General features: G+C 44.7%; 1 protein-coding gene across 1 annotated transcript; it reads right to left on the bottom strand.

Annotated features, from left to right (window-relative positions):
* Positions 1 to 5666: 5666 nt before the first annotated feature.
* On the bottom strand, positions 5667 to 14955 carry Arpc5 (actin related protein 2/3 complex subunit 5). The gene is made up of 4 exons (XM_076547618.1): positions 14643 to 14955; positions 12572 to 12644; positions 9828 to 10004; positions 5667 to 7015 (listed from the first exon to the last, which is right to left on the bottom strand). Exons 1-4 carry the CDS (start codon positions 14783 to 14785, stop codon positions 6953 to 6955), a joined length of 456 nt encoding a protein of 151 aa, XP_076403733.1. The 5' UTR covers positions 14786 to 14955; the 3' UTR covers positions 5667 to 6952.
* Between the last annotated feature and the right edge of the window lie 189 nt (positions 14956 to 15144).

Genomic DNA, 15144 nt, shown 5'->3' with positions numbered 1-15144 from the left:
TTGCTATGGGGGCCTGCATGAGGCCCCTCCGGGAGTTTCCCGAAAGCTGAGGCAAAGGATTACCCTGTCTGTCCTTTGTTGATCTACATTCATTGGTCCAGTGTTTTCCCTTACCACACCTTCTGCATACTCCAGAAGGAAGGGGCATTCTGTTGCCATTGTTCCTTGAAGAAACATTGCTTCTAGGATTGACCTGTTTACAGTCCCTTTTAAAATGTCCTTGCTTTCCACACCCAAAACATCTAACACTCCTCAAACCTTTTGAAATTACTTCTCCTACCCACGTATCATGCTCATCAACCTCAACATTAATTGTTTCTCTAATCCAATCTTCCAAAGGTGCAGATCTTGCCCTTAACGGCCTGATTATTCTTTTGCATGCTGCATTCGCATTCTCAAATGCCAAAGCTTCAATTATTGCCTTACTAGCTTCTGATCCTGAGACCATTCTGTTTACTGCTGAAGCCAGTCTTTCTAAAAAATCTGTGAAAGATTCTTTAGGGCCTTGCATAACCTTTGTGAATGACTCATGTTTTTTTCCTGGTTCATCAACTCTGTCCCATGCATTCAAGGCTGCCATTCGACATAAAATTACGGTTTGAACATCATATAAACATTGTGTTTGTATTGAAGCATATTGGCCTTCTCCAATAAGCTGATCCTGACAAACTTGTATTCCTTTTTCCCTCCATTGTGTTTCTACGTTTCTAGCTTCATCCTTAAACCAAGTTAGAAATTGAATTCTCTGGCTGGGTTCCAGAACAGCTTGTGCAAGGTCCCGCCAGTCCTGTGGTATAATCCTATTATATGTTGACCAAGAGTTTAACATTTGCTTTACATATGGGGAATGCATGCCATAAGATACTATTGCCTCCTTAAACCTTTTAAAATCCATCAGTTCAATTGGAGCCCAGATATTTTGTGTAGCCATTTGATCAGGCATCTGCTGTACGGTTACAGGATAAATTAAGGATGATTGTGTGAAAACAGGCTTTCTTTCTGTAACCTTATGATCCAAACTTGAACCAACTTCACTGTTAAAATTAACAGGTTTTTCTAAAGCTGTTATCCTGGCACTTAAATCGACTATCTTTTTAAATAGTAAAATGAGAATAAGCATGGTGATTAACTGCATAATTCCCATAATACTAATCTTTTCATATAGTTGTTCCATTGTCAGACTGCCTAAAATTTCAAACAAAACCCAATTTTCTTCCAATGTACACAGGAAACCCATTTTTTTAAATGTGGAAAAAATTTGTCTTTTAAATAGTTTCCTTTATGACTTACCAAATCTGCGTAGAACAGTAGAAATCCGAGCGAATTTCAAAACAGCCACCTAGAGTCCTAGGTGTAAATCCAGAGAGAGAGAGAGAGAGAGAGAGAGAGAGAGAGAGAGAGAGAAACAGAGAGAGAGAAACAGAGAGACAGAGAGAAAGCAAGAGAGAAAGCGAAAGCGAAAGCGAAAGTGAAAGTGAAAGTGAAAGCGAAGGGGTAGCCGGCTAAAGCTTAAAGCCAGCCACTTGTTCCCTCTGAGCCGAGTCAAGGCTTGGCTTTACAGCCAGGGGCCCTGTTTAGCAGGGCAGGCCTGAGCTGTTTGTAGCACTGGCTTTAAGCAAGCAGCTCACAGTCCGGCCTGAGCCCAAGCAGACCTGGGCTGGGGCTAGGGAGCCGGCTGCTCCGGCTAGGGAGCCGGCCCCAAGCAGTTTTTAATGGATTCTTGTCACGTTGGGCGCCAGATGTAGATGTAACCAATCGTATTATTAAAATAAGAAACACAGAGCCAAGGTAAAAGAGAAAAGCCGAGAGGTCAGAGCTCAGAGATAAAATCTTACCTCCTGCAGTGCTCCTAGCTTCCCCGAGAGAGGGAGGTACTTCCTGTGTCCCTGTATAAATAATCTTTCTGTTCTGCCTTCTCATTGGTTGTAAACCCAACCACATGACTGCCTCATCACTGCCTGTAAGTACCGCCCTCCAGGTCTTAAAGGCGTATGTCTCCAATACTGGCTGTATCCCTGAACACACAGAAATCTACCTAGCTCTTCTAACCACCACGCTCTTACTATGGCTCTAATAGCTCTGACCCCAGGGCAACTTTATTTATTAACATAAAATTAAAATAACATTTCAGTACAAATAAAATATCACCACACACTACCATCTGTAATGAGATCTGGTGCCCTCTTCTAAATAATCTTAGAAAAAAAAAAAAAAAAAAAGACAGGGTCAAAAAAAAAAAAAAAAAAGACACTGACCTTTATTTACCTCAATCATCAGGTGAAGAAACTCTTTAGGGTTGCTTCAGGAATCTTGATTTGATTTTTGGCATATTCAAAATGAAGCATATTGTTCAGCATCTTGTCGATTTATGGCATCTGGTTGGCACCATTAGAAAAATGTGACATCTGCTCAGGAAAGGTGATCCAGCTACCGTGCCTTCAGAGGTGTGTGCCCCATGGATCAGTACCAAGTTCAGAGATCAGCCACCCGCAGAGCGGGAACTAAACAGAGCTTTGTAGAAGGCTGGACCGGATCAGGTGTGCCATGGGCTGCTCAGGCTGTTTCATGCTGTGGGGACCTTCGGGATTGTTCCATGAGAAGAGAGAGGTACATAGAGACCATTTGTGTTCCTCATCACAAACGTTCGAGGAACCCAGGAAAAGAGTCAGGAAAGGAAGCCTGGGGGTGGGTCAGCAGGGGACGCAGCACCGCCTGCAGGCAGAACACTGGCCGAACACACTGGCCCTGGAGGCTCCCTGCTTGGCTGAGAGGAGCTATCACTGAGTGCACACCATTTGCTGGCCCTGGAGCTTTCCTACTTCCTCCCAGGGCTGCAGGGCTGAGGCGAAGAGGGAGAAGGGAAGAGACCCGAGGAGAGAGCACCTTTCTAAATGTTAAAAGGCACTGGCTTAACGTTGTGTCTCTCCATTCTTGATCCTTTTGGTGCTTTTTAGTATTTTGTCTGTAAAAATACTACTAGACGAATTTGGTGTAAACACACCAAATTCTAGTTATGACCAATAATATCTTGGGTTTGGCTAATGATTTGAGATTGCTGCTCTGGCTTTTGCTAAATGGAATCTTTTTTTTTTTTTTTTGGGGTGGGGGGTGTTTGTGAGACAGGGTTTCTCTGTGTAGTTTTGGTGCCTGTCCTGGATCTCACTCTGTAGACCAGGCTGGCCTCCAACTCAGAGATCTGCCTGGCTCTGCCTCCTGGGTGCTGGGATTAAAGGCACGTGCCACCACCACCCGGCGCTAAATGGAATCTTAACAAAATTAAAATAGCAGTTCATTAGTTAAAATACATCCTCTGTGCAAACAGAACAAGGCAACTATCCAGGGGGTTATCAGTAGATGCCTGCAGGTCTAACTCCACTACAGAAGAGGGGCCAAGTTTGTGCTCCTCGTGGTTTTCTTTGGTGTTTTTTTTTTTTTTTTTGTCTATGTCTACTCTTTCCCTAGGGATATTAAAGTCATACTGAGAGAAAACTGCTGAGCTCTTAGTGTTGAGTAGGCTTCTCACTGTAGAACATTTCCAAACCTTTCTTCTCCATCTGTCGGCTCTTGTCCGGAAAAGACTCCTGGCATGATCTCACAAGTATCCAAGGGCTGGTTTGGGGATTCTAGAGAAACTCCCAGGCCTCAGTTCTCCTAGAAACAGCTTTCTTCCTCACGAAGACTAAGCAGCTTGGCAACTGCATTGATGCAGGTATGATAAGGTGGCCTGTGTTAGAGGATTGGTCTATTTTCTGAGCTTCAGGTCTGGAGGCAGTTTCTCAGGACAGGGTGAGCTTTTCCTCTTAATCCTCCTCTAACTGAGATTCTGGCTTTGACAACTGAAAGACACTACCACAAACCAGGGACGTCTTCAGTGCCCTGCCGTATTTTACAGTTGGCATTATATTCATATAAAACCAGTGTTAACTCTGGACTACTTGGACGTATGCTGGACCAGTAGTGTCTCAGTACAAGACACGAAATCAACAGGAGATAGAATTGACCATTCGAAAAGATTAAGAATAAAAAGAGGAAAAACCACCCCCCAAATTTATTTATTCCTGTGTTGGTTTGTGCACGTGTGTGGGCATGTCCACCTGTGCATGTGGACCGCTGACTCCCCGGAGCTGGAGTTACAGGTGTTCCGTGGGCATCTGGCTTGCTCCTGAGCGCTTTGATCTCCACTCCAGACCTCATGACTGTGCAGGAGGCACCCAGCCACAGAGCCCTCTCCAGCAGAGCTAGAATCATTTTTAATGAGCAGCTCTTTATTGATAATTTAAGACGCTTTTCTTCTAAAATTTAATTTGCCCATTCTTTTTTACTGTTATGAAAGGCACGAGACTAAACGACCAAGTATTTATTTGGCGAAAACCAAACCAAAAGCCACCTTCTATAACTTCCTCACTGTCTTGAATGCCCCGGGAAACACTCCTTTGGAAAGTGCCATCTGATCAGTAGCTTCCATGGTCCAGAATTTCACGTTGCTGAAATGTTAAGTCTTCCGCGTGAACTGACATTCCTGTGTGTGTGTGCCACTCGGACCCTCTGACCTTCCTGTGTTTGCGCAACTCCGTTTGGATTGACTCACTGGCCTTTGGCCCACTTGGATTTTGCTGTTCCCCCAACGTCAACTGCACTCAGTCAGGTGCTGAACTGCAGGGCAATGATTTTCAAGTACCCCAGACTGACTTCTCAATGCAGGACGACCCAAACCGCGCTCACCCGACACCCCCAATGATGGGATTAGTTTGTATTACTTGCAGTTATTACCCGTGCATCAGTGCATTTCCTGAAGGAATCAGCATTCTCACTCGCCACCACTTCCTAAAAGATGCTCCTGCCTAGGAACTAAAAGACATGTGTAGCTTTCTAAGGCAGGTTCTTGCTAGCTTGCTCAGACAGGCTCATGACCTGCCTGCCTCAGTCTCGAGTGTAAAACTTCCCACTGCCTCCCACCCTTTTTGGGGAAAACAATGGGTGGAAACAAGCCTGGTCAGGGCACAGCTGCAATCCCAGGTGGAGGCCGAGGCAGGATTGCTGAGTTTGAGGCCAGTCTGGACTAAATATCGAGATCATTTCTCAAAACAAAACAGGGTCAAACCAAACCCCACATAACCACTGAGGCAGATATATCTGCTTCTGTGGAGCTGGAGGATGGCTGAGGGTAAGGGCTGCTGTGACAGGGACCTAAACTCAGACGTCTGGCACCCGAGTCACACGCCGGTGTGTCTGTAATCTCAGCACTGGGGAGGTGGCGACAGGAAGATCCCCAGTTGGTCAAGCCACTGGTAAGCTCCAGGTTCAGTGACTCAAAGAATAAGGTAGAAAAGTGACTGAAGACACCTGACACCGACCTCTGGCCTCCACATACACTGGCTCCCATGTGGGCAACGAAGAGCCATTTGTGTGCCAAGTCCTGGTTGGCATTTATCTGCTTTGCTATTCACCAGGGGCAGTTACTACGACCTGGGCAGACACACCTGTGGAGCCCACTGTCTCCAGCTGGCACCCACCCTCATTCAGTTCCTATGCTTGTCCATTTTTACCATCTCCCCTTAGTAGAGTTGAAGGCTGACAGATTTTACTACATCTACTCCTGTGAATATAAAACACGACTTCTCCTTAACTAACTGGAGATTTATAAGTATTCAATTAAGAAAAGGGAATTATTCAACACTGACATTTTATTTTCTGAAGTTTATCATAATTTTACAAAACAGAACAAAACAAAAAAGCAGGTATCAAAAACAGCAGTTTACAGAATTTCTGCACTGGTTCTCACCTCAGTCAGTGACTCCAGGACTGGCCTTACGCAAAGACTAACCAGGCGGATTCCCTCTTGGCCATGTGCATTCACGTGATTGCTTTTGGAACTACTTCATAATAATTTTTTACAAGCACCGGTCATTTTTTGAGAACCGATTTGGTTTGTCCAACAAAGTAAACACATTTTTTTTTTTTTAAACTGTGTGGCATTTTTCTTTCTTAAAAAACACTGAGCTGAAACACAGAATATGTATTTGTTTGGATCAGAACCAAATTTTCTGAGATCCCCATTACCTGAAGAACACTGAAGACATCATCGGCCATATGAAATGTTACAGTGAATACTTGTGTAAATGTCTAAGGCAGCTACCTTATTTCTGAAAAAAAGGAGTAGTTCATTCAGAGGCTGCTAGAGTTTGAATTCCATCAGTTTCAATGTCCTTTTCTGACTTGGGAAAGTTTCCCCAGACAGCCTTATTATCAGAAGGAAAATGTGATGTCTGTGCCAAAGAGGCACTTACATTTTGTAAATACATTTATACAGAGCAAGACTCCTTGCTCTGGACCCTGGGTCACCACAAAGAGATTGAGAGGCCATGATAACTGGATGCTAACAGGAAGTAGCACGCTTACACTCACAGCATCATCTGTAGGTAAGCAGAAATAAAGCTGGAAACTGGTAGTGGGGCTCACCCACTACTTGCTCTGGAAACACATTTTGCTTAAATACGGGAAGTGTGGTCCAGTTTTGCAATATTAATAGCTGCCAGTCTCTCATTTTTAAAAATAAAGATCACTTCCTGACTAGCAATGAGTTAGGAAACTGGCCTCAAATTTGATCAGATCTCTCAGTATTGGTTAAAAATAAAGTAAAACCCTTACCCAGCCAAAAGAGTTAAAAATTGCACAATCAAACCTGAATATAAATTACAGAATGGTATACATATTATTACATGGTTATGAAAGGATCAAACACCCCCATTGAAACAAAATTTCCTCCACATTATTTCCATTTTCATTAAGGAAACTGATATGTAATTTTCTTCTTGATAGATATGAAAAAGGAAGCAAGAAGGCAAAGCTGAGAGAAACAGATGCCACCCACAGGGCAGCGGTGCCATTTGGTTGTTTTGGTCTTTGTACCAGCAACTCCCACTCCTGTGAACGACGTCCAGTTCCAGCTGGACTACACAGTTTTTCTTGCAGTCAAAACACGAACGATGGACCCTACTCCTCCAGCAGCAAGTGCCTACAACAAACCAATACACCGAAAGGGTCATAAAGAGTCAAGTCTCAGATTAGGCAAGGTACTGAAACCGTTCATTTCTCGGTACTTCCTGAGCGACTATCTACTGTGCCCCGGGCAGTGCTCAGCATAAGACTGATACGAGTCTGATGATTAGGACTAAGGCATAATAAAAAACAAAGACCAAGGAAGGCTTCTTACCCTTGTGAACTTACTTCCAAATACACAACCAGTCACTATTCTAGTACACTGTGTCTAAATACTGTTTCAAGAGGTCTGCAGCACAAGGTTCCTGACTAAAACAGCTGTTCAAATATAAACTGAGGACATTCTCCATCTGCCATCCTTATTGTGGTTAAGAAGAACCGTACAGTGGGACAAGTCATCCCGACCTCCTCTTAGTTTGGAGATTTCCCCTAAGGTAAGAAGGTATTACTTAAGAGCTGATGATCTCTAACTCTGAACCTTTGAACTTCAGTAACTGATTAAATATTAGCAATTGGAAATTCTGGTTTATTTATATTGAAAAATATTTTGAGTACCATTGTGTATTGTGGGGATATAAAAGTGAGCAAACATCCTTTGGTCTACTATGAGGCAGTTATACAAATGTAACAACATTTTGTATCCTGTATGAAGTGCTGTGAGTTATCTTAGGGTGCTACAAGAACAGAGAAAGGGCATGTCCCTAGAGATGCTAGAGAAGCTGACAGACTGACAGCAGACAACAGTGTGGAGGTGTGGGGTCGGGTGTATTCAGGGACAAGACCGAGCCTAAGGAGAGTGGTGTGGGCCACCAATGACTGACGGGGTACCTCTGGATTTTACAGACAACACTCCAGTGCTTGGGTAGAGAAGAGACTGGTGCCAGGCAGACCTGGTGGCAAGTCAGTCAGGATGCTACAGCAGTCGCCTTGAGGACAGAGACCTGCTGGCACAGACGGACTTGAGGTGCACTTAGAAAGTCAACTCTGGAGAGGAGACTGGGAAGAAACAGACTTAACACGTGGACCACGTTCCTCACCTACAAGAAATTTGCCTGCTAGTGTTATTTTTGAAGATTACATGAGTTAATATGCTTATAAACTTCTCAGAAGAAATGTCTGGACTATCACAGTTCCCAGTCGATGTCACTGGGATCCTGAGGCTACATGGGACCTCTGTCAGTTGGGCTTTAGTGGCGGTTCTTCACCTGCAAACTGAAGACAGGAAGATGTGCACACCTCAGAGGCGGTGAGAAATAAAGGGAATGGAAACAAGTGCACACTCCATCAAAGTGGCCCAGTAAGAAGACCATACACATGACTGCACGATTCTCTCCAGGGAAGGGGGCACTGTAATTACACGGGCACTCTACTGGAATACTGTGAGGGGTGCTATTCATACACATTAGCTCTTCTGTAGTGTACGCACGGTAAAGTGACTTAACTGAGGCGCAACAAGTCTACTTTCAGTTTTCTCTTATATGTGGATTTTCACCCAGACCCAAGAGAACGGTTTAAAAAGAACGGACTTTGGGGGGGCTGAGGCGATGGCTCAGAATGTCAAAAGTGCTTCTCTGCAAGCCTGGCATGCTGAGCATGCTGAACAGGATCTGCAGTCGTGGTTAGCATCTGGAATCCCAGCATGCCTATGGGAGATGTGGCCAGAAGCTCTTGAGCCAGCTAACCTGGAAGCATACAGCACAGGAGAAGAACCAAGAGGAACCCTGCCCCAGATAAGGTGGAAGGAGAAGATTCCCCGAGTTTTGAGAACTCTAAGAATGGTAAGAGAATACACAGCCCTTTCCTGTTTTTTTTTTTTTTTTTTTATGCTATTGCTTATATTTTGACCAGTTTAAGCATGAAAGATACCTAGAGTACACTTGCTCTCTGTGTAGGTGCAATGTATATGTGTATATGTGTGTATGTGTGTGTGTGTGTGTGTGTGTGTGTGTGTGTGTGTGTGTGTCTGTGTGTGCAGGTAGTCATTCCTTCTGTCCACCATGTGGGTCCCAGAGAGTGAATGGGGTTGACAGGCTTGGTGGCAGGAGACTTTACCCACCTAGTCACCTGGCTCACCTATCTACTAACTGCTTACACAGAACTAACAATAATTTCTTTTCCTCTCCCTCTCTGAGACACAGCCTCTCAATAGAGTGTAGAATTCACTCTATAGACCAGGCTGGCCTGGAATGCCTCTCTCCGGAGTGCAGGATTACAGGCATTCACTACCATGCACCGCCAGTAACCATTTCTGAAAACAAAACAAGACAGATCACAGTGCTGGTGCGCAAACCTTGGGACGTTAGGCAAGTACTCACTCTACCTTTCCCACAGTCCTTGGCAACCTCTAGTAGTTTTCTATTTCTTTGAGCTTGCCTAGTTCAGATTAGTTCATGTAAGTAGAAATACCAAATATCTGTGTCTGGTTTCACTTAGTACATCTTCTGGGTTCACCTACATTGTAGCATGTATAAAAACTCCATTCCTTTTCATGGATAAGTAACATTCAACAGTTTGTATGTATCACACATTAATTCTTTCATTTTGGGTTATTTCTACCTTTTGATTGGTGTGAAAGAACTCTTGATTTCCATGATTGTCTTCTGAAAATTTTCTTGGAATTCATACTCCAAGTACACAATCACTTATGTACTAACATATGCAAATAAGTACACAGTGCAAATCGAAATCTCTTAAGACCAAGGCTGGTAAGCGAATATGAACTTTTCACTTTCATGCATTTTATTTGTAGTAATAGAGATAGACAATCAAGTCTCGTTTTCCAGGTGCTAGAGGCATCGTTCTCTGTCATCTAAGGATCTGTGACTCACCTTCTCATGCCACTGCAGTAGCACGGCACTGCTGTTGTCGGACGGGCTCTCAAAGCCTTTATAAATATACTTCATTAGGAGGTCCACACCGTTCTTGTCCAGAGACTGAACGGCCTTTTCAATATCATTAGCTTTAAACGAGATGAGCACTTTCAAGACAATGCTGCCCGCCCGGTCCTGAGGGTAAATACACAACAAGCGATTTAGACATGTGTGTGCTGGGAACAACATTTTAGAAAGGCCACACTGGAGTGCAATGTGAAGGGTGACACGGAGGATGGGAAAGAAAACTCCTTGGGAATGCGGCCAGTGTTTTGATAGACGAAAGAACAAGTGCTGTTAGCGTGGGTTTCAGAGTGCTCAGTGTTCAGAGACCTGATGCGGCAGAGCTGAGTGATGGGAGAAGATGCCGAGGAGGTGAGAGAACACGGCATGGGAGGACAGACAGATCATGGGAGGGCCTGCAGGTCATGCTGTAACGCTCTGGCTTTTGCTCTGAGACAAGACAGTGGAGGGTGTCGAGAGCAGACACGATCTGACTCTCATCTGAAGACTATTTTGGCATCTCTGCTGAGAACAGCATCGATGGCAGAGGAAGAGAGAAGCAGGATGCTCGTGAGGTGCAGTTCTAAGCACACAGAGTGGCTCTGGTTGCCGTGACAGCAGAGGTGCTCAGAAGAAGCCCATTCTGTTTGTTGTTTTTGAGACAGGGTCTTACTGTGTGGCCCTGGTTGTCTTGGAACTCACTATACAGACCAGGCTGGCCTCGAACTCACAGAGATCTGCCTGCCTCTGCCTCCCAAGTGCTGGGATTAAGGGCTCTGGAACACAGTCTTGATAGAACCAAAGGGGATTTACTAACAGACTGATGGGAAAATTTAATAATTTATTATAACATTTAAATTTTACTTCTTGGTCTTAAAAAACTACTAACCAAAGAAGGAAACTGATTTATACAATTCTATCTTGTACTATCTTTCAAAAGTGGTATTTTCTTAAAATCTCCTGTTTAAAACCATTAAAAAACTTTTTTAAAGTTTCCTAGTTACAGACATGAGGTCCATCTATGCTCATCTCTAAACTTTCCCTCTGGTAAAGCCTGCTCTAGAAATAACGGTATCTCCTTATGCATCGTCTAAGCAGGGGGAACATGTCATGGACCCTTTCAACAATTCATTTCTCCTTCTGTTCAGTACAGAGTGGTAGCATTCCAACGGGCAGGATTTTACAGACTATTTCTACCACCAATATTATCTTCAGTTTAAAGATGGCAATTTCTCTATTTAGAAAATATCTTAGTATCTAGAGCTATAACCTCCCACCCACAAGCTGTCCTTTAAAAAAAAAAAAAAGACACATAAGGGATAAAACAAATTTTAATGATGTCCCTAAAACCTTTTGAAAAGCAAAGAAAAATTTCCCCTATACAAAGTTTTGTTGCCTTGATAATTAGTATACATTTACCCATAACCACTATTCAATTAAAGTTCTTGAGTCCCCAAGGGTAGACCTACGAACCACAGGGCTATGGTTAGCCTGCATTTTAAACAATCAACAACTACGTAGTTCTGCAAGAATCAGCAGAGGGGTCTAAACTGCAAAGCTCTTCTAAGGGATCTGGCAATCCTTTGTGTAGCAAAAGCCTTAAAAAATGTGATTTTCATCTAGCATTTATCTCCTGGGAATTTCACTGACAGAAATAATTAAGATGTAGGGGTTGATGATTTAGCTCAGTAGAGTGCTTGCCTAGTAAGCGCAGGGCCCTGGGATTTGGTCCTCAGCTCCAGGGGTGAGTGTGGGTGTGAGTGGGTGTGGGTGGGAAAGATTTACCGAAGACTATTCATTTTAGCAGGAGAAACTAGGCAATCTAATATACAATAAAAGGGATTGGGTGTATATAAAATGTTGCATAATGGTGTACTGCAGTTAAAATGCTTTAGAAATAGTCTTATTGCTAAGGAAAAAAGTTCATGTACACAGCTATACAGCTGAATTGCAAGATTCTTTTTTTTTTTTCAAGAATATAAACTCTTGTAGAAACTCTTAAGTATGCCACAATACCAAAGACAGTAATCGACCAAGGAAGTAGCATGGTGATCGTCTTTTTATGCTCTTATGCCTTTGTTTTCTATAATATTTAATATCAACACATTTAATTAATCTATATATTTAATACTGACATAATTAACACAATATCTAATATTAACATAACTAACATAATCGACAGAACCGATGTCTCCATCCTTTAAATTGACCGTGTTCCATACAGCATTATCCTCACTCTACATTTCAGTGCTATTTTTCATAAGATCTCTTTACTTATCAAGAGTCTCCTTTTAAACTGGATGTGGTGGCATATGCCTTTAATCCCAGTGGAGGCAGGAGATCTCTGTGAGTTCCTGGCTAGCCAGGTTCTACACTGAGACCCAATCTCCAAAAACAAAACAAAAGAAACAAAACAAGCCGGCGGTGGTGGCACACGCCTTTAATCCCAGCGCTCGGGAGGCAGAGGCAGGCGGATCTCTGTGAGTTCAAGGCCAGCCTGGGCTACCTAGTGAGTTCCAGGAAAGGCGCAAAGCTACACACAGAGAAACCCTGTCTCGAAAAAACCAAAAAAAAAAAAGAAGAAACAAAACAAACCAAGACAATTTCAACTTTTCAAAACACAAGACAACTCTTGTGTCGAGGATTTCAACACAAATAGTGGGACACCACAGAGACTAATGCTGTGGCCTGCGACTCACCTTCACCGCCTGACTCTTTGTGTTGATGGGGGGGTTTTTCAGAGCGGCCTGGAGAGCAGCTGTCATGTTTCCTGTGATGACAGTTAAGGTGATAACAGCAAAGGACAGTCCCTACTTTACAGGACTATTGGTTCTTATGACTTGACTTTCTAAATAGTAATAAAAATTACTGCATTCAATTATTTCCAATATGTCAATCAAAGGGTAAAAACAAAAGAATACAGGAATTTTTGGTAAAGTAATGTAAAGATTGTTTTGACCTTGGTTCTATCAAAGAGATTACACTTTCCAGTGAGATACACACAATTGTCTAGATAGGTTTTCAAGAAACCTTAAATTATGCATCAGAATTATTAGGTCACCAACCCGAAGCAGCCTATCAACCAACAAAGTACACCGTTTTGTTTGTGTGTGATTCTTACTGGAAAACAACCCTAAACTTTATACTGAACCTACACTGTATATTAACTGAAATGCTGGCAATCAGAACGGAATGGCAATCGCTTAATATTGATGAACAGGGCCACGGAAGCTGTAGTAATCCGCACGACCTGTAGGTGGCAGCTGACTTTTTCTCCCTCCAGGTTATCGGAACTGGTCTGGACCATCCATACCTACTCAATCAGTCTCTGAAAGCCATAGTGAGTTAGCAAGCATGGGAAACGGAAGGCCAATCAGATTGTCAGAACAGACAGTCATTTCCCTAAAAGGAAAACCAGAGAGCCGCTCGTTCCCCCATCTGTAGTACCCAAGCAGGGCTGTCTCCCTAGTTACACTGAGACAGTATCTTTATATTTTAAGATGGACTGATGAAAAAGTAGACTCAATTGATAATGGACACAGGAGTAGGAGCCACCAGAAATTACCTGGAATTCATCATTAGTTTAGTAAAATATCATATATCCATCAACATAAAGATTTTTTTCCCTAAGAATAATGCTTACCACTTCTATGGAAAAGGTCTAATAAAAATTATCTACAGTTGGCGATAAACTACTGTCAGGGCTGCATGGTTTTCTAAAGAACACTTAAAAAACAAACAAAAACAAAAAAACGCCCAAGTACTTAAATAAATAATCCAATCAGTAGCAACTGATGTGAAAGTTGTGGTAATGAAAGTTAAACCTCTATGGCGTATGTATGTTCAATGCTGTAGTTACTAAATGTTTTTGCTCACTTACTGATTTCATTATAACCTAGTAGGAAACTGATGAGGAAGGAGCTGTAGGAACAGACAATGAATGCGATTTTTTTCTAAAGCTACAATATGGGTTTTTGCAACATTTCTATTTTTCTAAGAGATCGATGCAAATGATTTTCACGGTTATGAATATTCAGATATGCAAACCAAGGAACCAGGAACTGACAGCCATATTTTAACTAGAATGGAAACAATTTCAGAATAACGATTCTGATTTATAGAACTGACTCACCCCCTGTTTTATATATCACTGGGGTTCATCTTAAACATTTCCAGGGATTCTCCACATGCATCCCCTATCCTTCTTCTACTGGCTTTTCCTTAGCAGGTAAAAGGCTCCAGGCTTTACCAGGGAATTTTGGAGAAGCAAACTCCCTTCACCCTGTTAATGAATTATGTGCAACCCTGCCAAACCCTTTTCTCCGATAGCGATGATGATGATGAAGAAGAAAAAGCCCACGGGCTGAATGCACCGAGGGCCTCCATTTGCGAACCGCTCCATCCCGCCTGGCTAGCCATAAACTATCCCACCGCTCTGCAAGCCACACACCCGACAGAAAGGCAGACGGCAAGCGGGACGCCCGTGTCCCCACCAGGCCGGAATTTCTGGAGCTCGGGTGCCCAGCAGGGCGCCGGCCGGTCCCCCGCGAGGGCGCGGCCGCTGGGGCGGCGCACCTGAGGAATCCGGGCGCCCGCAAGTTGGCGAGCGCGGCCGCGGGCGGGGTGCAGGCGGCGGCGGCCTGCCGGGCCCCGGGAGCTCCGGTCCCCCTCCATCCCCAGCTCGAGCCAGGCGCAGCCGGCCGCGGGCCACGGCGCGTCCCCCCACCCCGGGACACCCCCCCCCCCGGCCCCCCGCGACAGCAAGGATATTGCCGCAGGCAGGAGTCCACCTCGCCCTCGTCGGGCCCGGCCTGGCCATCGCCGCCGTCCTCCTCGTCCACGAACTTGTTCTCATCATATTCGTCCACGTCCACCTTCCGGAAGCGGGCCGACGACACCGTGTTCTTCGACATCCCGGATGGCTCGCGACGCGGACGCTGGCTTCCTTCGCCCCTCCGCGGTGCCTCTCCTGCCTTTCCGCCAGCCCCAGCCCGGGCGCGACTCACTTCCCTCTTCCGCTCTGGGGCGTCGCCCGCAGCCGCGGTTCGCTCGCTCGCTCGCTCGCTCTCTCGCTCGCTTCTGGGCCTGCGCGCTCTTCTCCGCGGCCAGCCATCCTTTCCAGCCCCCGCCCCCGCCCCCGCCTTCCCCGGGGAGCGCGCGCCCGCCGGGGGTGGGGTGGGGAGGGAGGAGGGAGCGCGCGCGGGGCGCACGGCGCACGGCGCACGCGCGGGCCCGCGGCAAGGAAAGGGGCGGGGCCGGCGAAGGAGGCGGG

This window comes from Peromyscus maniculatus, chromosome 11 (genome assembly GCF_049852395.1).
Source record: "Peromyscus maniculatus bairdii isolate BWxNUB_F1_BW_parent chromosome 11, HU_Pman_BW_mat_3.1, whole genome shotgun sequence".
NCBI classification, from domain to species: Eukaryota; Metazoa; Chordata; class Mammalia; order Rodentia; family Cricetidae; genus Peromyscus; species Peromyscus maniculatus.
The sequence above is the reverse complement of the archived record's forward strand: the minus strand, read 5'-3'. Positions and strand labels throughout refer to the sequence as shown.